General features: G+C 49.5%; 1 protein-coding gene and 4 non-coding genes across 6 annotated transcripts; 4 read left to right on the top strand and 1 right to left on the bottom strand.

Annotated features, from left to right (window-relative positions):
* The first annotated feature begins 2,140 nt into the window (after positions 1–2,140).
* On the top strand, positions 2,141–17,127 carry LOC104259135 (E3 ubiquitin-protein ligase TRIM7). 2 transcript variants are annotated; one of them, XM_009814452.2, is made up of 8 exons: positions 2,141–2,331; positions 4,294–4,720; positions 5,600–5,695; positions 7,091–7,321; positions 9,447–9,469; positions 10,053–10,168; positions 11,018–11,053; positions 14,045–17,127. In XM_009814452.2, exons 1-8 carry the CDS (start codon positions 2,141–2,143, stop codon positions 14,557–14,559), a joined length of 1,635 nt encoding a protein of 544 aa, XP_009812754.2. In that variant the 3' UTR covers positions 14,560–17,127. The 2 variants fall into 2 exon arrangements, with proteins under 2 accessions (XP_009812754.2, XP_059689103.1); XM_059833120.1 differs by lacking the exon at positions 2,141–2,331 and having other exon boundaries at positions 4,289–4,720.
* A 793-nt stretch (positions 17,128–17,920) lies between these two features.
* TRNAT-UGU (transfer RNA threonine (anticodon UGU)) lies at positions 17,921–17,993 on the top strand. The gene has a single exon. It is a non-coding gene; the product is annotated as a tRNA-Thr (tRNA).
* Positions 17,994–18,146: 153 nt separating this feature from the next.
* TRNAP-UGG (transfer RNA proline (anticodon UGG)) lies at positions 18,147–18,218 on the top strand. Its single transcript has one exon. It is a non-coding gene; the product is annotated as a tRNA-Pro (tRNA).
* A 1,864-nt stretch (positions 18,219–20,082) lies between these two features.
* Positions 20,083–20,155, top strand: TRNAV-AAC (transfer RNA valine (anticodon AAC)). The gene has a single exon. It is a non-coding gene; the product is annotated as a tRNA-Val (tRNA).
* Positions 20,156–20,485: 330 nt separating this feature from the next.
* TRNAL-AAG (transfer RNA leucine (anticodon AAG)) lies at positions 20,486–20,567 on the bottom strand. Its single transcript has one exon. It is a non-coding gene; the product is annotated as a tRNA-Leu (tRNA).
* Positions 20,568–21,381: the final 814 nt, after the last annotated feature.

Raw genomic sequence — 21,381 nt, 5'->3', positions numbered from 1 at the left:
ATTTTTATTAGCTCCTAACCATGATCCCTCTTTGCCCACCACCTCTGCAGGGAAGGTGACCCTCTATTACCAGCAAGGCTGCACCTCTGCGATGAACTGCGGCCGAGAACGGGCATCCGACGCAGAGTCCCGCCTGACGTCCCGGTATTCCTGCTGTGAGACGGACCTCTGCAACGAGGAGTGGGATGAGGACCCCACAGACTAGCCTGCAGCGGGCACAGGATCAGGGCTACCGATGTGGTCCAGCCATGTCAATGCTATGAGTCCTCAATTTAATCTTGCACGACTATCACCCTAAATTAGGATGGTTGGACCCACTCTGTCTGCAGGGCTCCCCTATGCGTCTGGTCTGATTTTGTTTCAGCTCTAGCAATAAACCTGCAGGCTTATAACTGGCAGCTGAATTTGGCTCGTGTACATGTTTTCCTTCTGCGGACAGATGCTCCTATTAACAGCTCTTCAGACTCAGCATTCCTGGTGGTCTGGAAGCAGCTTGTGGCCCTGAACGTAATCCTGCTACTAAAACCCCAAGGGCAAGCCAAGGTGCTTTCTCCTGGTTTCATCCCGTTTTTTCCTACAGTGCAGGGCTGGGAACTTTGCATGAAGGGTTGCAAAGGAGAGCGTCAGGGAGCTGCTGGAAGCCAAGAGAAATAGGACATGTACATCTAATAAAAATTAGGTATTTATTTCACCTGTGCTAACCCAAAATTCCCTTACTAGTCAACAGAAGTTGAGTCCTCCATCTAGTGTAGACACTGAACGGTCTTTAGGAGGTATCAAATTCCTGCTGTGGACTTCGGATGAAACCTAAAGGAACAGTTTGATCAGTTCTGGATTTGCTGCCTGCAGCCCAAAGGCCCTGAAGAGGAGAAGGCAATGCATTATAGGCAGTTTAAAAATAAACGGGCTTTTTGTTAGCTTCACCCATATTTTTGAGGGCAAAACATCTATGGTGGGAGGAGAAGCCATGAGCATAAAGTGTGGGAATTGTGTAGAGGCGGAGATTCTGCTGTTGTCGCTGTCTGGTCTAGGAAGATGGGTATTTTGGACTTTTGTTGTCTTATTGCAACAGAAGGGAGAGGAAAAAAAGAAAAGAGGGTTTATTTTGTCTGATGCATTTGTAGCTGGGAAGCTTAGTGCAGCAAACTGATTTAACTAAATAACAGATGATATTGTTTAAACGAGGATAAAAAATCCTGTCTGCTGCACTGGGCAGCGGAGGGAAGGGATGCTCCTTTTGATTATTACTGAGGAGTTTGTTTTGCAGATAAATTGGTGGCTGTAGATATTCCCATGTGGCTTGGGGCTGTAGGGATTCACGTGTGGATACAAGCGTCTTCTGGAGCCAGGTTCAACTTCCAACCTGTTTCTGGAATGAGGAGTTTGGAGGAGACCCCTCCCAGCCTTGGGACTGAGCCCAAATCTGTCCATCCAGTTTTGGGGTGAGCAGGGTGGTGATTGGCACATGTGGAAGCACAGGCATGAGAGCTTGAACGTGCTTGGACTCACCCAACATAGGATGAAGGTCCAAAGGATGGTCAGCCCCAGGATGGTTTGGTACCAAAAGCCAGTCCTGCAAGAAACCACATTATTGGGGTTGCATTTTCCGTTTATTTCCTGCTCCTCCCTGCTCTTTTGGATGTTCCAACCTCTCCTTACCTAAACAAGCCACCCGTGGTAGGTGGGAGATGTCCTGCAGGAGATGTTTCTGCCCTTCTTTGCATGTTGCTGCCCCAAATATGAGCTGGGAGATGAATCATTTGTTGATGGCTTTGGAGAAGGGATGAAAATCTTCGCTCCTTCCTGAGCCCCTGCTCTTCTGGAGGGAAAGATGGGGCATTGGAGAGGGTTAAAGGGCTGCAGAGACCCTGTGGAGAAGGTCTGGGCTGGGAGACAGGTGGAGGGAGGTGCTGGAAATGTGATCCTGGCTCTGGGCAGGGAGAAGAGGTTTGGCACAGAGAAGGAGAGCAGAGCCAGAGCGGGCTGGGGAGGAGGAGGAGGGAAGGAGATCGGTGGGTGCCCAGGATAGATTCAATGGGGGAGGGGAAGGAATGGTAAGTGAGATGGGGCGGGGGGTGACAGAGGGGACAAATGGGGCAACCGAGGGCTGGGAAGGAGCAGGAGCTTGAGCAGTGCCGAAATGTCGGAGGCATCCAGGGCTCGGGCTGGTTTCCTTCATCAGAGCGTGGCGGAGCGACTGCCGCGGGCTGCATCCCGCTGGGACCCCCCGGTCACCAGGTTCGCCCCCCACCTGCCCCCCGCGAGCACCCTCCCTGTGCAAAAGGTCGGGCGATTCGGGAGGATGCCCCTTTCCTACGCCTCTGCTCCGAGGTACGCGGGGTCAGCCGGGGGCGTGGGGGGAGCAGTGGGATGTGCTTGTCTGTCTGTCCAGAGGTTGTCTGTCCTTTTTTTTCCTACACCCACCTTGTTCTGCTTTTCCCACTGGGCTGCCCATTGCTTCTGTCGAGGTGTCTCACTCTTTTTCTTTGCTATTTATGCATCTCTGGGATGGAATATGGATTATATTGGATAAATATAAATAAATAATAAATCATATGGATTTCTCTCCAGCTCGTAGGCCACCACCTCTTCCTTTCTCTCTGCAGATATGATGAAAAATGTATGCATGACATAGGAAAAATATACAGTTTGTGTTTGTTTATGGATCAAGAGAAATGGAAGGTAGAAGAGAAAGCAACTTCCATTCCACAGGGAGTGATGTGTGTGTGCATAAACATATATCAATTTGTATGAGCAGGGGCAGGTAGATAAATATGCACGAGGTGGAAATGGTGGTCTGCAGAAAAATCCCTTTTCCATAGGGAAATGTGTACATATAAATGGATATATAGGGATATATGTGTGTACATATATGCACCTATATATATAAGTCTGTGTCTGAATACATACATATAAATATATATATCCTGCTGTTTGCCTGAGTCATTTGTTCCGTGTTATTTCCAATCACAAACTAATGTGGGTCACAGTAAAGGCTGGTATTCAGTTTTTATTTTGCTGTGAGAAGATGAGGGATTCCTCTCCAAGCCCAGAACTGTATTTAAACTGACCTGAAAAAGCTCATTTCTAGCCCCAAATGAGCAAGTCTGGATTAGCAGTAAATGCATGACTGAAGTCTGATGCTCCTCTTTCTCCTCGGTATTCTTCCCCTGCTGCAAAGGTATTGGGATGAACACAACCTCTACTACAAATCAGAAACCCTTTGCAAACCTCTGGTATTGGGACACAAAGACTAGTTTTGCTAATATAACTCCTCCAGTACACTCTCTGGGCTGGGGATTTGTCTCCCCTTAGCTCCAGATGTTTCCAAGGGAAAGATCCCAGCTTGGAGAAGTCAGATCAACTGGGCTGACTTTGAAATCAGCATTTATGGATAGGATCACTTGATCTGTTTTCAAGTCCTCATTAGGAGAGGATGAATCACTCTCTGGAAGTGCTTAGATTTCTCTGTTCATGGTAATCTGACCCCCCCCTCCAAGTAATGGGATGACTGTCACTCACTTTTATCTCTGTACTCCATAAGGGCTTTGGTGAGACAACCATGTTATAGACAAACCCCAGCCAAGAAAGGTCCCAATATAGTAATTATTCCAATGTAATGCAAGATCTCCAAAGCTGCGCACAGTTTCTGGATGGCAAAAAGTGTTTTTGAGATGCAGGACCCCAATCCAGAGCTTAATCTTCATGGATTTGGGAAACTCATCCCCAGATCTTAATAGGGACTTTGCATCCATGTGTATTCCCTTTCTCCCCTTGCTTTTTATGGCCCCTGGTGAGTCCTGGAGCTCAACCAAGTCATCTGAGTCCCCAGCTGAAGCTTCCAGGTCAAAATGGGTCCGTAACGAGAGCTCAGATGGTTACCTGGATCAGAGCCTAGAGCAGCTGCTAAACACAAGCCTTGGGACTCAGATCTTGCATTTAGCACCATGTCAGCCAAAAAGCAACGAGATCCAGATCTGGTGGCTGTATCCCAGACGATTTCCCCCTTCCCACCTCCCTCCTGCAAAATCCAAAAAACCCCAAAACCCAGGACAGGGAGCCCAGGATTTGTGGGGGAGCAAAGAGCAGGGATGTATTCCTGCTTTCTTTTTCCTCTACCTACATGTTGTCCGCTAATGCTGAGGTCTTCATTACCAGTTTAAAGAAACCAGACACTGCAGAAGTGACCTCGAGCAGCAGGCTCGTTCCTGGAAGAGGAACGCCCACTTGGGGCCGGATGCCAAGCATTCATGTTCCGCTTCCAGCCCCAGTGAAATCAGTCCTTGCCCGCAGGAGAGAGGCCATGGCGGCAGTGTTTCTGCCCGGCAATCTCCAGGATGAAGCCACTTGCTCCGTCTGCCTGGAGTTCTTCAAAGACCCCGTGTCCATCGAGTGCGGGCACAACTTCTGCCGGGCGTGCATCATCAAGAGTTGGAAGGACCTAGAGATGGACTTCCCCTGTCCGCAGTGCCGAGAGGTCTTCCAACAGAAGAGCTTCAGACCCAATCGGCAGCTGGCAAACATGTCTGAGATCATCAGCCAGTTCACCCTCCGCGGGGCCAAGGGTGCCGAGGAGGATGGGCTCTGCATGAAGCACAGGGAAGCCCTCAAACTCTACTGCAAGGACGACCGGAGAACCATCTGCGTGGTGTGCGACAGGTCCCGGGAGCACCGGCCGCACGCCGTGGTACCCGTCGATGAGGCATCCGAGGAGTACAAGGTACCTGTCTGTCTGTCTGTCTGCCCTGAGGAAGACCCCCCCAGGTCTTTCTGCCTCCCGGCGGTATGCGTTGCACCGTGTGTTTGTGCTCTCCCAAGTCCCCGCGTAGTCACCTGGCTTTCCCGTGCTCAGCCTCACGCTCAACTGCCCTGCAAAGAGCCGGTTGTTGCTTTCTAGCTTCCCAAAGACCCGGAAAACCCGTCTCCTCTCCAGATACGCAAAACCCTCTCATGCATTCACATCATCTCTGCAGCTGGGGAGAGTGTGGGATTAAATATAGGGCAGCCAGGAGGCTGCAAGACGGAGTTTCTCCCATGCAAGCTCCTGCAAAAGCCCTGGGCTTGAGCCACGTGAGCATCACGCTGCCAACGCTACCTGCGGGCATCCACCTTATCGGTGGGGTAACAGCTGACAGAGCAAACACCCACATCTATTTTAGGTCTGGGCCAGCATCCAAAGATGAATCTAAGTTGACTAAAGCCGGGCTGAGTTTTGCTTGTGCCAAGAGCAAAGGCGGGGGAGGTGGTAGCAGCAGCCGATGAAAACGGTGCACGTACCTTCCCCCGGCATCCTCCGTCTCCTTTCTTTGTGTTCGCTGCACGCGTGTGAGCTTGTGGCCGTCCTTGGGGGTTGCAAACGTGGGTGTCTGGGTGAGCGTGGGCAGAGCTGAGCCAGCGTGTTCACCCGGTGAGAGCGGCCCCGTGTTTTCCTTGCAATCCTGCTTGTCTTTGCACAGCTGCGAAAAACAAACCGTGTGCAGGCAGAATAATGCAGCAAAGGAAATCAAATGCAGCAAAGGAAATCAAATGCAGCAAAAGAAATCAAATGCAGCAAAAGAAAGAGAGAAAAACTGGCAATATCTTCTTTCTTTGTTCCTAGGAGAAAATCCAGGGCCGCTTGGATTTCCTGAAAAAGGAGAGGCAAGAGCTGCTGGAGTTTAAAGTGAACGACGATAAGAAAACCCAGGAGCTCTTGGTGCGTGCGTGCAACGCAGTGCGCTGGGGTGGTGGGGACGAGGGTCCGGGTTGGGATGCGTGGAGGGGGTTAGGACCCACCAAGCCGCTCCATCCACTGTTCTGTCAGTGCCCAAGAGAGGGAAATAGATGTTTTTCTCCTTCCTTCACCATCAGGATTGGCAATACAGCAGCCACTGTCTTAGCAGACCAAAGGGATGGGTGCTGGAGCATCCCTGAGAGCTAGGCTGGCCGTAGGGCTCTCCTCCAGCCTTCCTCCCTCTTCCTCAGCCTTTTGTCCCTGGGGCAGCAGAAGGCAGCACAGTAGGAAAGCCCCTGTTCCTCCTGCTAGTAACACCCATCCCAGATCATCACCCCCAAAACAAGTGGCTTTGAGTGGCTCATGTCCCCCCTACTCGGGACAAACACCATCAGGCCATCCCCAACCCATGTTTCTGCTCTACCATCCCCATGCAACAGCATTATTACCACGATTTGCTGTTTTTTTCCAGCTGGCAGGGCTTGAAATAGCACCCGCCTGCCAAGAGCCATGGTTTCACACATGACGCAAAAGGCAGACGTGAAGGCCCAGTTTTTGAGGGCCAGGTGGACCTGTTGGACCTGTGCTGAAGGGCAGTGTAGAGTGAAGCAACCAAAACACGTTCAACCTTGTCCATGCTGCCAAAGGGTGCGTTTCCCGGAGCAAAATGTTCCCATTTGTCCCTGGGCTTTGTCTCAGAGGGGACTTGTTGGTCTGCTTGTCACGACAACCCAAGTAGGAACCAGGATATTGGCAGAGCTGATAAATGGGAGATCGTGGCAGGGCAGGGACTGGGGTTTATCTGACAATATAGATGTCCCCAGGGAGGGAGAAATGCTGCTCCCAGTGGGTTCTCCTACACAACCCCTTCTCCCAGTTTGGGTGGTGGGACCAGCAGATGATGATAGGGACTGGGGAAACCTCTTGGCCACCGGTCCCCACCTCTGCTTCATTGAGTGCCGATTAACTCCCCGCCACCCCAGGGGAGAAAAAGGAAGGCTACACGTCCAGTGTAGAAGAGAAAAACCACCTGAGGTCTGCTGTGGAGGTGAGGTACCTGCCCCAGACATGGTTTGGTACCTCTTCCCTCCAGAACAGGGTGCGGGGACACAGCTGCGATTAAGATAACGTCTGTTTGTGGAGTTCCTGCCCATGGCCTTTGCTCTCCCATCCCCACCCCTTTTCAAGGCCTTTGCCTAGGCATGCCACATGCGATATCTCCTCACCCCTCCCCAAATGAAGGCACCCAGTCTCACAAGCAAGCCAGCGAGCAGCAGCAATGACACTGGCAGGTGCTCCAAATTCACCAGGTGGCTCCTCTCCGCCCCAAAATCATTGCACCGGCTTAAAACCCTTTTTGCTGCACTTAATTTCCAGAAAACCATCGAGAACGAGCGGCAGAAGCTGCTCTTGGAGTTCGAGAGGCTGCGGCAGTTCCTGCATGACCAGGAGCACATCCTCCTGGGGCAGCTGGAGAAGATGGAGAAGAACATCGCTAAGAGGCAGAACGAGAACATCACCGACCTCTCCAAGGAGATCACGCTCCTCAACAAGCTCATCACAGAGCTGGAGGAGAAAATCCAGCAGCCCATGCTTGAGTTCCTCAAGGTGAGACATCTGCGATGAAATGAGCTTTCAGGTCGGAGTCCTGACCCTTCGTCATCCTTTTTTAATGTGTTTATGGACCCTGTAGAGGTGTTTGGAGGATAAATGTCCTTTTTTTTGTGCACCTTTAATGAGCAGATGGTGCATGGCCGTGTCTGAGCGCCCGGAGCTCTGCTACGCCAGCAGTAACACGCAGCAACTATCTCTGGCTCAGGAACATCCTGAAACAGAGGTGTGCTCTTCATATTTAATAGCCTCTGATAAATTTTTCTTCCATGAATTTGTCTGGGCCTTTCTAGCACCCATAAATTCCTGTTTCAAGGTGTTCAAAGCTGGATTAGACCTTGCATGAAGAGCCGCCACAGCGGTACTGGCTAGATCCCTAGGCCGAGCAAGTCCTTTTGCAAATCCAGATCCTGATGGGTTTGTGGCATGCCAAGTGAGAGATGTCCACTCCTCCAGCTTAAAGACATGGGTGAGGGCTTGGGATGGAGTTGAGCATAGAAGCACGTGGAGCTGGGCTCAGCAAGACGCGGCTCCTTGCCAGTTGTCGCAGCAGAGTCCTGGCTGCAGAAGGTTGGCTGGGACCTGAAAGCAGAGCTGGGTTTTCAAGTCAAAATGAGCTATTAACCAAGCTGGAAAGTATGACGGAGAGAGCAGATGGAGTCCAGGTATTGATTGCATTGCAAAGAAAGAAGCTGGAAGTAGTCCAGCCCTCCCTGTTACCCAAACAGATGAAGAGGGGTTTGAAAAACAAACCCGAATTGCCCATCCCAAAAACCAAGCAGTCCTGTCCTCCACTGAACGTCAAAAGGCCAATGGGTGACCTTCTTTTAATTGACAATGTTTTGATTAAACTAAGTAGATCATGCTTCTGGTGCACACAGATCTGCACGGAGTTAAATTCCCTCCAAGGCAGCGTTGAAAGCACTGTAAATATTTGCAGATGGTTTCAGTACTTGGCTATGGGTGAAAATTCGTTTCACGTGGTCTTTGCTCAGCCATCACCATTGCACGCAAAAATGATCCCGTAACAATAGGTGGTATTTTTTTTAAAAGGCCAGGCTGGAAATCCTTAGCCAGCTCCAGAGTCCTTTTCCATTCCCTGGGAGATGGGTATGGCTTTGTGTTGCCTTTGAATCATGTCCAATGTGCTCGCCATGCTTTATGGCCTTCTTTATATCATTTTAAAGGCGTCAGAAAGGGCAAATAGAGTCATGGACTGGACTGAGCATGGGTTTCATGTCAGTGAATTTTTGCCATGTAGCAACTAGCTATTGAGGGTATTTTAACCTATAATTTACCTGCGTAATCCACCCTTCCTGAGGGCAAATCTTTTCCACTGTCGGAATATCCATCCCAGGGTGGGATGAATGACCCCTTGGAGGCACCCTAAACTTTTCTTGGTGGTGACTAGACCATGGAAGTCCAGGAATCATGGAGATGTAGATGTGCAAGTTTAATGCCAGCTTTCTAGGTGGCCAAGTTATGGCAGGTGATGTCCCTTTGGCTCTTAGGCAGGTGGATGCTTGCAGGTGCCTTTCTGTATCTCAAGACTTTGCATGGGATGGGCTGATAGGACCTTTTCAGAAGTGGGAGACCAGCAGAGAGATCCTTAGAGCATCTCAAAGGCTGCCAGATGCCTACACCTGGGTTCACAACAGCAATGGTCAAATACTGGAGTAGGAAACAGGGAGATTTTTGCAGTCACCACCCTTGAAGATACTCCCAACTCACCTGGGCAAGGCTCTGGATAACCTGGCATGCTTTGAGCAATGGGATAGATGAGAGACCTCCAAAGGCACCTTCCAACCTAAACCACATCACGACTCTATGGGCACGAAGCTGGAGTATTGTATATAGGACCAGTTGGAAGGCTTGGTCCCCTCCCAGGAGCAGCTGGGTCTTTAGTTGCTGCAGACCCTTGGGTGGGATTTGGTGGAACTGTGGCCTTCCAAAGCTGAAAGCAAACATCTGAGGCATGCATCCATGCCTGCTTGTTGCAGTCATAAGGGATGGATGTCCTGGTTGGGTTCAATGAAGGGGAATTGCTCTCGTGCTGTCTGAGCCAGGGGAGACGTAGCACACGTTGAGCCGTGATTTCACTCGGTCTCTTTTTCCTTTCTAGGATGTAATGAACATCATAAGCAGGTACGGAGCGCTGCTTCTCCCCTTCTTTCACGCTTTTTTTCCCCCACCAGCACTGTTTAAAGGTCAGTGTTCACAGTCCAGATGCCAGAGGGAGGCACTGGGGTAGATGGAGCTTGCCTCCTACTCGGTGCAAGCCCCGGGTCTCTTCCAGCTTCTTGGAAAACTTCGCGTTATCACAAAGTCTTTTCCTACCAGGGGGTTTCTTCAAAGGTCAAGTGAGACCAGAAACCCCAAGTCATCTTATTTGCCTGATATGCAATTCACCCAGGGCATTGGTTTAGGCACGACTTAAGGTCCAAAAATGAAATTTAAGCTGCAGCAGGAAGAGCTGAGTGGGGGTAACCCAGCACAGACACCCTTTCCAACAACCAGCGAGGGGGGCTTTCAAAGTTGACATGTAAATCCTGGTGTCCTCAGCCCAGGCAGGTTGAAATCCCGGTGTGTCTCGCAATGTGATGTTGAGCACTCGGACAGACTGCCGGTGGGATGGGGTGGGAGCATTGCACACTGTCAACCGCTAATGAAAAAGAAAAGGCAGGGAATAGCAATGTTTTTCTTATTGTTTTTACTTTTTTCTTTGCAGAAGTGACGACGTGAAGTGCCAGAAGCCTGTGCCGGTATGCACGGATATGAAAATGCACATCTGCAATTTCTCCCTCAAGACCGTTGTCCTTGAAAAAGTCTTAAAGAAATTCAGAGGTACGTGGAAATGAAACCGGGGGGTTTAAAATAGGTCTGGCCTTTAGCAGGCGTCAGGGAAAAGGGGTGAGGAGTGCTGGGGATGCTGCGGATGTCTCGAGGTCCCTTAGCACATGCCTGGCCAGCAGTACCGAAATAGGAGAATAAATTATGTTGGAAAGGACTTCTGGAGATGTGCATGAAGAGGAGGAGACTCGCCCTGCCGGGCTGCCAACGAAGGAGATGCAGGATTTTTTTAAAGAGGGAAAAACCTGAATCTGGCGCATCGATTTTAGTGCAATGAACCCTGCGATTTTCACATCTCAAATAGTTTGAGGCCGGGATAGCCAAGCTTTGCATTTAAAGACCAACCCCTTGCAGCAATGCAGCAAAGCCACGAGATGGTGCTGAGGGATTTGGAAAGGAAGCAAGCAACAGGAAAAGCAGATCTAGAAGAAAAAAAAACCCTAAATGCAAACTACGCCCTGGAGCGATAAGTAGCTTAAAGGATTGTCCTAAGAGTTTGAAACTCATAATACAACGAGGAGAACAAAATATGGCAGGGCATGATAAATAAAGCTTAAATAAATCCTGCATTCTCTTGATGCCAAGAAGCTTTTTTTTCTTTTTTTTTAGATAAAAATTAAAACATATTTAGCCGGAATTTCCCCCATTGCTTGTCCCCGTTGCACAAGCTGGTAGGAGATGGCGTTGCTCCATCCTCAGCTCTTGATGCCTGTTGAGTCCCGTGTCGGCAAAGACGGCAGTTTGGCAATGTGGTGTGGGTGCAAATGTCCCCATAAAGGAGATTTTGTGGTTCCCTCTGGCGCTCTCGGTGTTGGCATTTACTCGCCTGTCTCTTCTTTTCAGAAAACCTGCGAGATGAACTGGGAAGAGGTGAAAAAGGTAAAAGGAAAATATTTAAGACATAGAGCCCTGGAGCAAAGACTTTAAATTGTGGTTGTATTTTGCAAAGCTGGTTTTGCAAAGCCAAAGAGAGGGGGAAAAAAAGAAAAGAGGCACTCTAGATTTCTTTTTTTTTTTTTTTTTTTAATTTCTTCTCTCTCAATGATTTCCAGATCCAGCCTGCTCAGTTCGCGAGTCAAAAGACGATTTTTCTAGCTGACGCCGGGGATCTGACAGCTAAGCTAGGTCCTTTCTGCCTGTTTACACTTAACAAAGTGCGGAACAGAAAGAACAGATATTTGAACGCAAAAATGGATTCATACCTTTTCAAGCCACAACTTGCTTTAAGTCTGCCAGATTTGCTCTGTGGCCGGGCTCTGATTTCCACCAGGATTTGGGATAGAGGGTGCGAGCGCTCCGTAATCTGCTCCAGTGCAAAGTCAGATGACTTCAATTCTGCGGAAAGCTGTTGAAATCGTGGCTGTGGGCAGGCAGTTGCTTTCAAATCGCGCTGTGATGGAGAAAACTTGCTCACCAGCTCTCTGGGGTTGGCAAAGGAGCAAGTTCACATGAGAGGTCATGAATTTGCAACCGGCAAAACCAGCTGGGTTGGCCCAGATTGACTCTTTTAATGCTGGACAAGCCTCTGCTTTGCTTCACCAGTGGCCAGCAAGCCAGGAAACCACAGTGATGGGCTCTGCAGTGGTTCTGACACCAGCCTGATCCCTCTGACTTTGCGCTGTGGTGGGTGCAGGGCATGGGCAGATGCTGTTAAAATCTGCCCCCATCCTCCAGCTCCCTTGGGGTAAAGGTTGCATAGCCATGCCCAGAGCAGCCAGAGTTACCCCAGCAAAGCCAAGCCCTCTTTTAGAAGAGAAGGCTTATTCTTGCTTTTAAAGTGGTGGTCTTCAGCATGGGGCTTGCAAGCCATGGGTTGGACCCTTTCCAAGGGCCATCCAGCTTAGAGGGGCCAGGCTCTGCTCACAAACCTCCCCAGACACCTCTGGAAAATGCTAAAGTGTTGGCAAAGCAAAAGAAGAAAGGCTGATGACCACTGTTTAAAAGCAAAATGGCAAAACGACCCTCACTGCATGTCCGTGGTGGTGTGTGTGCATGTGTAGAGGTGTAACCTGGCTGGTGCATTATACCAGCAAACCCTCTGAAAGCAGACTGGGCCACAGCTTATGCTGCAGAGAGCTGGGGAATCAAGGGGTGAAGAAGGGACCAGCCAAAACCTCGTAGCAGTTGTTGAATCCCACTCCTCTGACTGCATTAGTTCATCTTTTCCAAAAACTTTGAATGCTCTATTTTTTTTTTTTTTTAATATGATGCCTCAGCTCCTGGAATCATATTATTTTTTTTTTAATCAAGCCACATTCACATTCACAGCCCCTGCAGCTGAGTTGAAGCTCAAACCAAAATCCTAATGACTCCAGCAGCCGGAGACACAAGAGGAAGGAAGGGAAACACCTTTTGGCATCAAGGAAATTTCTTGCTCATCCAGTTAATTTCCCCTAACCTTTGCTATTGAACACTTTGAAAGCACTTATCCCTTGGTCTGATATAACAGTGCAAAATGCAGGCGATGTTGTCTTAACGCCTGTCTCCCAGCTTTGGGGAGGAACCTGGTGCTTGAGCTTTGAAGGAAAAAAGGACCTACCTTTTCCTGTGGTTGCTATCATTTTTCTGACACCTGTGAAACACCATGAAGCTTTCAATCCCATCATGGGTCTTTTTGGACTTCATCTGCAATTTTCAGGCCCAAATCTACGGATTTTGAAAGAGCATAAAGGCCTTTAGCTAAATGAACTCTGGTGCGGCAACCAACACGTTTCAGCTCCTAAGGTCCCATCTTACATTCCCCGAAAGGGTCTCGTTCATTCATGGCGACTTTGCTGACTACAACCACAATTTGAGGTCACTAACGTGCTCGCTGTTTCCTTTGAGCCTGATTTTGGAAGGGGAGAAGATGTTAGTATCAAACTTCGTCTATGTGCATGTTTCTTGTGGGATGTCCAGGTGTGATCTGCTGTGTAAAGATGCCCTTAGGTCATGGCTTTCCATGAGGACTTGTCATCACGGGGTAGCCTGGGGATGGCTACTCAACAATTTATGATCTGAGGGGTGTGCCTACCCCATCTTGTATGTTGTACATTAGGTGAGCCAGAAACAAAAACAAGAAACAAAAATTATCAATTTATTTGGAAAAAAAGTCTCGATCTAAGGTCCATTTTTACTCTATATAATTGCTAATCATTTGCATGCGGTTTTATCATGTTCTTTGCTCCTAATGGCCCTGTGTTGTTGTCATCCCATTTCTTAGCAGCAGCAGCATGAGTTTTGCCCACCCGTGGAGGGAATTGGGGTGTCAATGTAGAAGGACAGATGAGTCCCCCCTGGTCAGTGTTTGAGGGCTGGTGGCATTGCTGAAGGGTCATGAGCTGATCAAAGAGCCAAAGACTACAACACAGTTGTAGGTCTCCCTCTAGGACATCTTGAACCAGATCTTGGTCCTCATTCACCAGGATTTGCTTTGCCATGTTGTTCTTCGCCTTTACCTGGTGGGGCTTAACCCCTAGTGAGGATGTGAAAAGATGAGGTAGATGCTCATCCCGTATCTTTAACTGGGACCCTCCTCACCCACGTCGAAGTTTCTCACACATGTAGCTTGTCCCTGTGTGCTGGTAGAGAGAAGCAGCATATTTGTAAACATCTAAAACTACTCCTCTTAAAATTAGCCCCAAGCCTCCAGGCTTCCTGCAGAGTCAATGGTGAGAGGAGGCATCTCAAGCACCTCAAAGTCAAGCCAATGTCTGAACTTGGCTTTCCTTCACCAGAGACTGTCCAAGGAGCTGAAGAGGAGCAGTTATTGAGGTTGGGATGTGATTATTGAGGTTGGGATGTGGTTCAGCAACTGACAAAAACATCCCTAGCTTGGGCTTTTAATTGTTAAAGTCCTTACTGAGTTGCTGTCACTTCTGTCATCAACAGAGGACCTGACCCTGGACCCCGACTCAGCAAACCACCTCCTCATCCTCTCTGCAGACCTCAAGAGCGTCAGGATGGGCTGTAGGAAACAGGAACTGCCTGACAACCCCAAGAGATTCGACACGAACTCGCGGGTGCTGGCTACCACTGGCTTCAAGTCGGGAAGACATTACTGGGAAGTGGAGGTGGGGGCCTCGGACGGTTGGGCCTTCGGGGTGGCCAAGGAGTCCGTCAGGAGGAAAGGTCTGACGCAGTTTTCCCCCGAAGAAGGGATCTGGGCAGTTCAGCAAAATGGAGGTCGCTACTGGGCGGTCACCTCGCCCCAACGCACCCCGCTGTGCCTCAGCCAGAAACTCAATAAGGTCCGGGTGTACCTGGATTACGAAGGGGAAGAAGTGTCCTTCTACAACGCTGACAACATGCAGCACATCTTCACCTTCAACGTCGCCTTCCAGGAGAAGGTGTTCCCTCTCTTTTCGGTCTGTTCCACCGTTACCTACATCAAACTGTGCCCCTGAGACTTCTCATGGGCTTCGCTGAGGACCTGTCTCCATGGTCTTCACCGGATGGCGCCTGGACAGCGGTGATGAACACTAGAGACTCACAGATCAACCGTGCAGCCTGCTTCGTTGGTACGTAGGCAGGCAGGTAGCTGATAGACGGGTAACCAGGTAGTCAGGGAAAAATAGCACAAGGAGGGTCTTCAGGTCAGCTTAAAACAGAGAACAGCTATTGAAGACATCAGCAATCCCCAGAAGGTTGTGGCCATCATCTTAAACCTCTCTTTGAACCAGCCCAACTCTTCAGCGAGAAGGAAACCATGGGTAGTCGGTTTGTGTCTCCAAGTCTGATAACGGACGGGTATTTTTCGTTTCTTGTGTGGGTCTAAGGATCAATATTAGAGTTGGTGGGAAGTTCTGGAGTGGACCCTCCACCCCTTCAGCAGTGTCAATGACTTAAAAATGAAATATTTAGCGGGTAAAAGTCCTGCGGGAAAGGTGAAGGGAGTGAGACCAACCAGCACGCTTTGGACATCCATCCAGAGCCAGAATATGCAAAGCTCCTTTCTACTTGATCGAGTCAAATTAAATTAGAAAGTTTTGTTCCTGCTGAAATGGATTTCGTGGGGATTTTCCATTGGTTTATTGTGCTGTTGCTCCCGACAAACTGCAGTCACCACCTCTGTGCCAAAAGTGGAAATCCTGCCCAGGTGCCTTCACTCCTACAAGATTTAGGAGGAGATAATTAGGGTTATTAACTGCTCCTGGGGAGTGATTGGATTTCGGTGAGTGAGGATGCTCACACCCTCGTGCTGGGCTGTGTGAGTAGTTATGAGGGTCTCAGCTGGGGTTTCTGGCTCTTTCCCTCTTGTTCCTGCTGGGAAGAAAGGTCCCCAATGAAGGGTGGGTGCTTAGTTACTTATTCCAGACGGTGCTCCTAAAATCTGGGATAATACTGTACGCCAAAGGCTATTTTTGTGATGTTGAGGTGGTGGTCTGAGCTGTCGTGGGTGATCTAAACCTCATGGCCTCCAAGGTCTGACCTGTCTTGGAGTCAAGCTGGGGTTGAAGAGATGCTGTGGGCTTTTGGTTGCCCTCTCCATCAGCTTGTGTAAGTGCTCTGTTCTTCAGTTCTCTGTCCATGGCTCCTCCGGGCAGGAGGGAGGTATCGCCACTACTCTGGAAAATGCTGAAAGGTGCTTTTTTTTTGTGTGTGTGAAGCAACAGACGTTGATGTTGCTCAGGTGTGTTTGTCCTACTGGGTGTGAGCAAGACCCATGGTTCTGAATTTTGGTGCTCCTGCATAACTCCTCCTGAGGTCCCCTCTATGTAGAAGAAGCCGTTCTCAAAATAACCCCTCGAGGTTATCCTGCTTTGCCCACAGTAATGTAGACTTTGGGTGCCGAACCTTGTATTTCCTCAGGCTCTCTTTACTGCTCAGCTCTCAGCAAAATCACCCGTTTACTTTCATCTCCTGTTTTCTTTTTCTGGAAATCCTCACTCTTCGCCGAGACAGCAAACGTTAAACGCGCAGCTTGCTTTGTTCACTGTTGCTTTTGCCAAAACAAAGCAGCCTTTAAAAAAATAATAAGCGTATTGTTGTCTGAGAGTGATGAAAAATATGGTTTCTGGTTTGGGAGAGTTGTGGCTTTTTAACCTTGTCTAGAAAACATAAACCTCTAGGAAATATGGGGAGGGGGAAAGCTTTTTTTTAATCAAGAACAACATTTCCTGGCTGGTTCTAAGATGAGAAAAAAGACATTTCTGCGCCTAGCTGATCTTCGTATGGGCTCAAACCTACTGGCAAAACCCTGGTCGACTCTGATGCCAACAATTTGTTGGTTGACCAAGTGCATTTCCTACATTTTAGGGTTTTTAAACCCCTCCCCTGCAGTAAATCCATGTCACGGCAGCAGAATAAAACGGAAACGCTGTAGTGCTCTCCCAGGGCATGCGGATCCCGTGTGTGCGGATGGGTGGTTGCCCTAAACACCTTCAATTCCTTCCACCGGCTTGTGCCCTTGGTCTGTCAAGGGCCACCTTAGACTTGCGCAAACGTCAAAACCCAAACAGACCAGAAATGGAGTGAATCCATGAGAAAAATGCCTTTATGCCCCTAAATTGGTGAAGAGGTGCTTTTTTCCCCCCCACGTTTACAGGTGTATCTTCCCACGCATCGTTGAAGGTTTTCTCTTTCCAAATAATGGAAATCTGGCCAGGAGCTACTGGAAATGAAGCACAATCCATCTCTTAGGAGATGTATCAGTGCAGGATCAGGTGAATTTAAGGAGCCATTAGTCATAAAAAGAGCTGGGGGTGACTGGTTTAGGCATGAATATCTTCATTTTCAGCTGGTGGGTTGTTCCCTACCCTGAAAGTCTATGTTTTTTTAATGAGTTTGGCTTTAAATTCCTACTATTTAAAGCTGCAGCAATTATCGTAAAGGCCAAGTTGTGAACAGGTGAGCAAAACGACTGAATTTTCTAAGCTCCATCCATCGCTGAAGCTATGCTGCTGTAGAAATTATATAAATAAAGATAAATCCCTAGAATAAGAAAGATATTAGCAGGAGACGCGGTATTTCTTGTATCGCGACTTGGTGTTTGTCTTGTCTGTATGTGAAAAATGCGACTTCTGCAAACTACGGGAAGCAAAAAAAAAAAAACCAACCATCGCCCAAGCGGAATTGAAACCTCCCGGATTGTTCCTAGCCCCCGTGCTGGAAATAAAATATGAAGGTGCTACCTGCGCTCATCTTCTCCTGTTTATTATTCCCAAGTGCTAATGGGCTGGAGAACATCAAAGTTGTGGTTTGAAGGATTGTCCTGCTTGGAATTTAAGTCTAAAGAAAGAATTTAAGTGGAAGCGCATATATAGCTATATATATATAGGGGTGGGTTTTTTTCCACGTGTGTTGATGTTAAGCACAAACCCAACATTTGCATATTCCTCAAATCAGGGCTGTGATAAAAAGCTGAAGATAAAGACGGAGCCAACATTTCAACAGCCTTAGGGGGGAGAAATGGGCATCACCACCCGGGTTATTCCGGCAGCAACGTGGAGTTTTCCTCACTGCCTCTACTTTGGCCAAACCTCCTGCCAAAAGAAAAAAAATATATGCTGGAGGTGCCAAGGGCTGAACCCCAACTCTCGCAGGGGTTCAGCGTCGGGGCTGAACCCCAATTTTTGGTGGTATAAGGGTGTATGGTGCGCTGGTGGTTTCTGGCCCTGCCGTGCTCTTTGCTGCTGCTGTTTGCGGTTGTGCTCAGCCCAGGCGGGTGCCTAAGGTGGGGTTTGGGGGGAGTGAGGATTTGGGGGGACGCGGCCAGTTTCGGGGTTCCCCCCTGGACATCACTGCGGAGGGGGCTTTCCCTATGGAGGCTCCATAGCTCAGGGGTTAGAGCACTGGTCTTGTAAACCAGGGGTCGCGAGTTCAAATCTCGCTGGGGCCTTCCACGTTTTCCTCGTCCTCTTTTTCTTCCAAAAAACGCCACCGTTTTCCTCCGCAACGGGAGCGGGGGACGGGGGGGGGCGGCCAGGGCCGGGCCGCGGGGGGGGCCCGCGCAGAGCACCGACACCGGCACCGGGAGCCACTTTCCCACGGCGGCTCGTTGGTCTAGGGGTATGATTCTCGCTTTGGGTGCGAGAGGTCCCGGGTTCAAATCCCGGACGAGCCCTGTGTTTATTTTCTCCCCTTCCTTTTCTCCGCTATTTCTTCCTTTTCTCCCCTTCCCTTCCTCCTCTATTTCCCCCCCTTCCTCCTCTATTTCCCCCCCTTCCTCCTCTATTTCCCCCCCTTCCTCCGCTATTTTCCCCCTTTTCCTCCGCTATTTTCCCCCTTTTCCTCCGCTATTTTCCCCCCTTCGTCCGCTATTTTCCCCCCTTCGTCCGCTGTTTTCCCCCTTCGTCCGCTGTTTTCCCCCCTTCGTCCGCTGTTTTCCCCCCTTTGTCCGCTGTTTTCCCCCCTTTGTCCGCTGTTTTCCCCCCTTCCTCCGCTATTTTCCCCCCTTCCTCCGCTATTTTCTCCCCTTCCTCCGCTGTTTTCCCCCCTTCGTCCGCTATTTCCCCCCCTTCCTCCGCTATTTTCCCCCCTTCCTCCGCTATTTCTCCCCTTCCTCCGCTATTTCTCCCCTTCCTCCGCTATTTTCTCCCCTTCCTCCGCTATTTTCTCCCCTTCCTCCGCTATTTTCCCCACTTCCTCCTCTATTTTCCTTGTTTGTTTCTTTGTTTGTTCCTTTGTTTTTTTTTTTAAAAATAATAATTCTTTAAATCAATATTTAAACTATTGTAATTCATTATTTTTTTGCTTCCTTCCACAGCTTTTTGGAGTCCCACTCCAGCTGCAGTGCTCTCGGCAGCTCGCTGGGAAAACCCACGGTGGGGAGAAAAAAAAAAACCATATTTCAGGACCTTTTTGCCATTACGGGGCTCAGACAGGCGTCGGAGTTTCCCTGTTCCGTGTAAACCAACCCTTCCCTCCTAATAACTTCCGTTACCCTCCCGAACGACACAACGAAGAGGTGATCGCTGCACGCAGCCTCCGCCGGCCTCCGCTTTTGCATAAATCTCACGGTTTGTGCACCACGGCGTCAATTCGGCATTTCCGATCGCGCAAGAGCTGTGGATACGTAGGAACGCTCCAGATTTTTCCCTCATGGGTAGTTACCTCTCCTGTGCTTGGTCTTGGCTCCATCCCCATGGAAAAAAAAGTAATAAAAATAATTTTTATTAATAGCAACCGTGAATAAGCACCTCCTGCTGCGTGTAACTCTAGAAATAAAAATCGTTCAGGAGCCGGGGTGAATCAAGGTCAGGACAAGAGGCGTGTAAGCGAGAGAAGTAAGAGAGAAGTATTTCTTTTTTCCCCAGAGAAACAGACAAAAATCTGGCTCATTTTAACAGCTTTGCCAAAGAAGGATGAGCGGGCGGTACTGTACGTTGCATTATAATCCTCTCTTCTTCCCAAAAGGAATATACGATTAATTATTTCCCAAGAAATCTATAGGGCATAATAAAGAATATTAAGTTATTCAAGCAAAAGCGCAGCAAAAACAATCAAGGGCGGTCCAGTGCCTGTGTGCACACCCTCACCACCACCAGCCTCGCAGGAAGGTGGAAACTGCGCAGAAATAATACAATTATGGCCAGAAATAATGCAAAAAAACCACAGTAACGAGCCGTTTTCTGCCCCTTGAACCCATCGAACCCCCGTCACACCCTGCAGCAGGGAGTTCCCCAGCTCAGCCAAATCCTGCGGCGCTTTTTGGCCGCGCCAGCTGCTGATTTCTCATCCCGAGCAGCAAAAATTGATCCCCCCCTTTTTTTCCACGCTGGGTGGGATGTTACGGGCCTCGTTTCGGGGACCCGCGTGCCGCTCGTCCGCGCACGGCCGCTTCCACACGCGTGGTTTTCCCTCCCGAAACAGCCAAGTGGGGGGACACCCGTGGAAAAAATGGGGCAAAACCCCCCTTAATGCCCCGGCCGGGTGCTGGGGGGCAGGAGGCCGCGGAGAGCGCTATAGCGGGGGACCGCCACGCGTGGGTTTCTGTAGTGTAGTGGTTATCACGTTCGCCTAACACGCGAAAGGTCCCCGGTTCGAGACCGGGCAGAAACACCTCCCTTTTCTTCCTTTTTTTTTTGTTTTTTGGCCCCCCCCCTCCTTCCTGGTGGGTAAAAATCCATTCGACCGCTGCAAAATAAACAAAAATACCCCTCTTTTTTTTTTGACCAAAACGCCGGTTTGTTTTTGGTTTTTTTTTCCAAAGGTGATGGGGATGAAAGGGGATGAACAGCAGGGAGGGGAAGCAGGTGGCTAATGAATGCCTGGATTTTAAATGCTCCTAGTTTGCGTGGGGAGGAGGAGAAGAAGGGAGGAAGAAAAGGGAAGGGGGAATAATGGGGTGAAAAGGGGAAGATGGAGAGAAAAAAAGAGGGAAAACATTTCTGGCAGCGGTGGGATTCGAACCCACGACCCCGAAGAGACTGGAGCCTTAATCCAGCGCCTTAGACCGCTCGGCCACGCTACCCTGGTGGTGGCCTTTCTCCCGCCTTGCTCTGCTGTCTGACTCCTTCCTCATCCTCATCCTCATCCCCATCCCCACCTCTATCCCATTCCCATTCTTATCCCATTCCCATCCTCATTCCCATCCCCATTCTTATCCCAATCTCCATCCCATTCCCATCCTCATTCCCCTTCCCATCCCATCCCCATTCTTATCCCAATCTCCATCCCATTCCCATCCTCATTCCCCTTCCCACCCCATCCCTATTCTTATCCCAATCTCCATCCCACTCCCATTCCCATCCCATGCCCATTCTTATCCCAGTCTCCACCCCGTTCCCATCCCCATTCTTATCCCAATCTCCATCCCATTCTCATCCCCATTCCTATCCCATCCCCATTCCCATCCCCATTCTTATCCCAATCTTCCTCCCATCCCATCCCCATTCTTATCCTGATCTCCATCCCTCTCCCATTCCCATCCCATCCCCATTCTTATCCCAATCTCCATCCCGTTCTCATCCCCATTCCTATCCCATCCCCATTCCCATTCCCATCCCCATTCTTATCCCAATCTTCCTCCCATTTCCATCCCCATTCCCATCCCCACCCCATCCCCAAGCTTTTCTCCATCTCCATGCCATGCCCAGCCCCACTTCCATCCCCATCCCCATCCCATCCCAAACCCTCCTGCACGGCGGCAGCCGCAGAGATCCCTCCTGCAGAAAACAGGGGACGAGGAATCACGGCAACGGGTGAATTTGCCCTTAAATACATCACTTTTAGGTACAACAGTTGCATTCATCACCTGCAAATACCGCCGGTGCTGAGCTTTTGGG

The sequence above is a fragment of the Gavia stellata genome, chromosome 39 (assembly GCF_030936135.1).
Source record: "Gavia stellata isolate bGavSte3 chromosome 39, bGavSte3.hap2, whole genome shotgun sequence".
Lineage (NCBI taxonomy): Eukaryota > Metazoa > Chordata > Aves > Gaviiformes > Gaviidae > Gavia > Gavia stellata.
Note: the sequence above shows the minus strand (reverse complement) of the source record. Positions and strands in the feature narration are given on the sequence as shown.

Bases quoted from the DNA above. Each gene is read 5' to 3' on its own strand.
- LOC104259135 (XM_009814452.2), top strand. From the start codon at position 2,141: ATGTCGGAGGCATCCAGGGCTCGGGCTGGTTTCCTTCATCAGAGCGTG. The intron at 4,721-5,599 runs GTACCTGTCTGT...CTTTGTTCCTAG, and splicing joins AGGCATCCGAGGAGTACAAG to GAGAAAATCCAGGGCCGCTT. The intron at 7,322-9,446 runs GTGAGACATCTG...TTTCCTTTCTAG, and splicing joins CCATGCTTGAGTTCCTCAAG to GATGTAATGAACATCATAAG.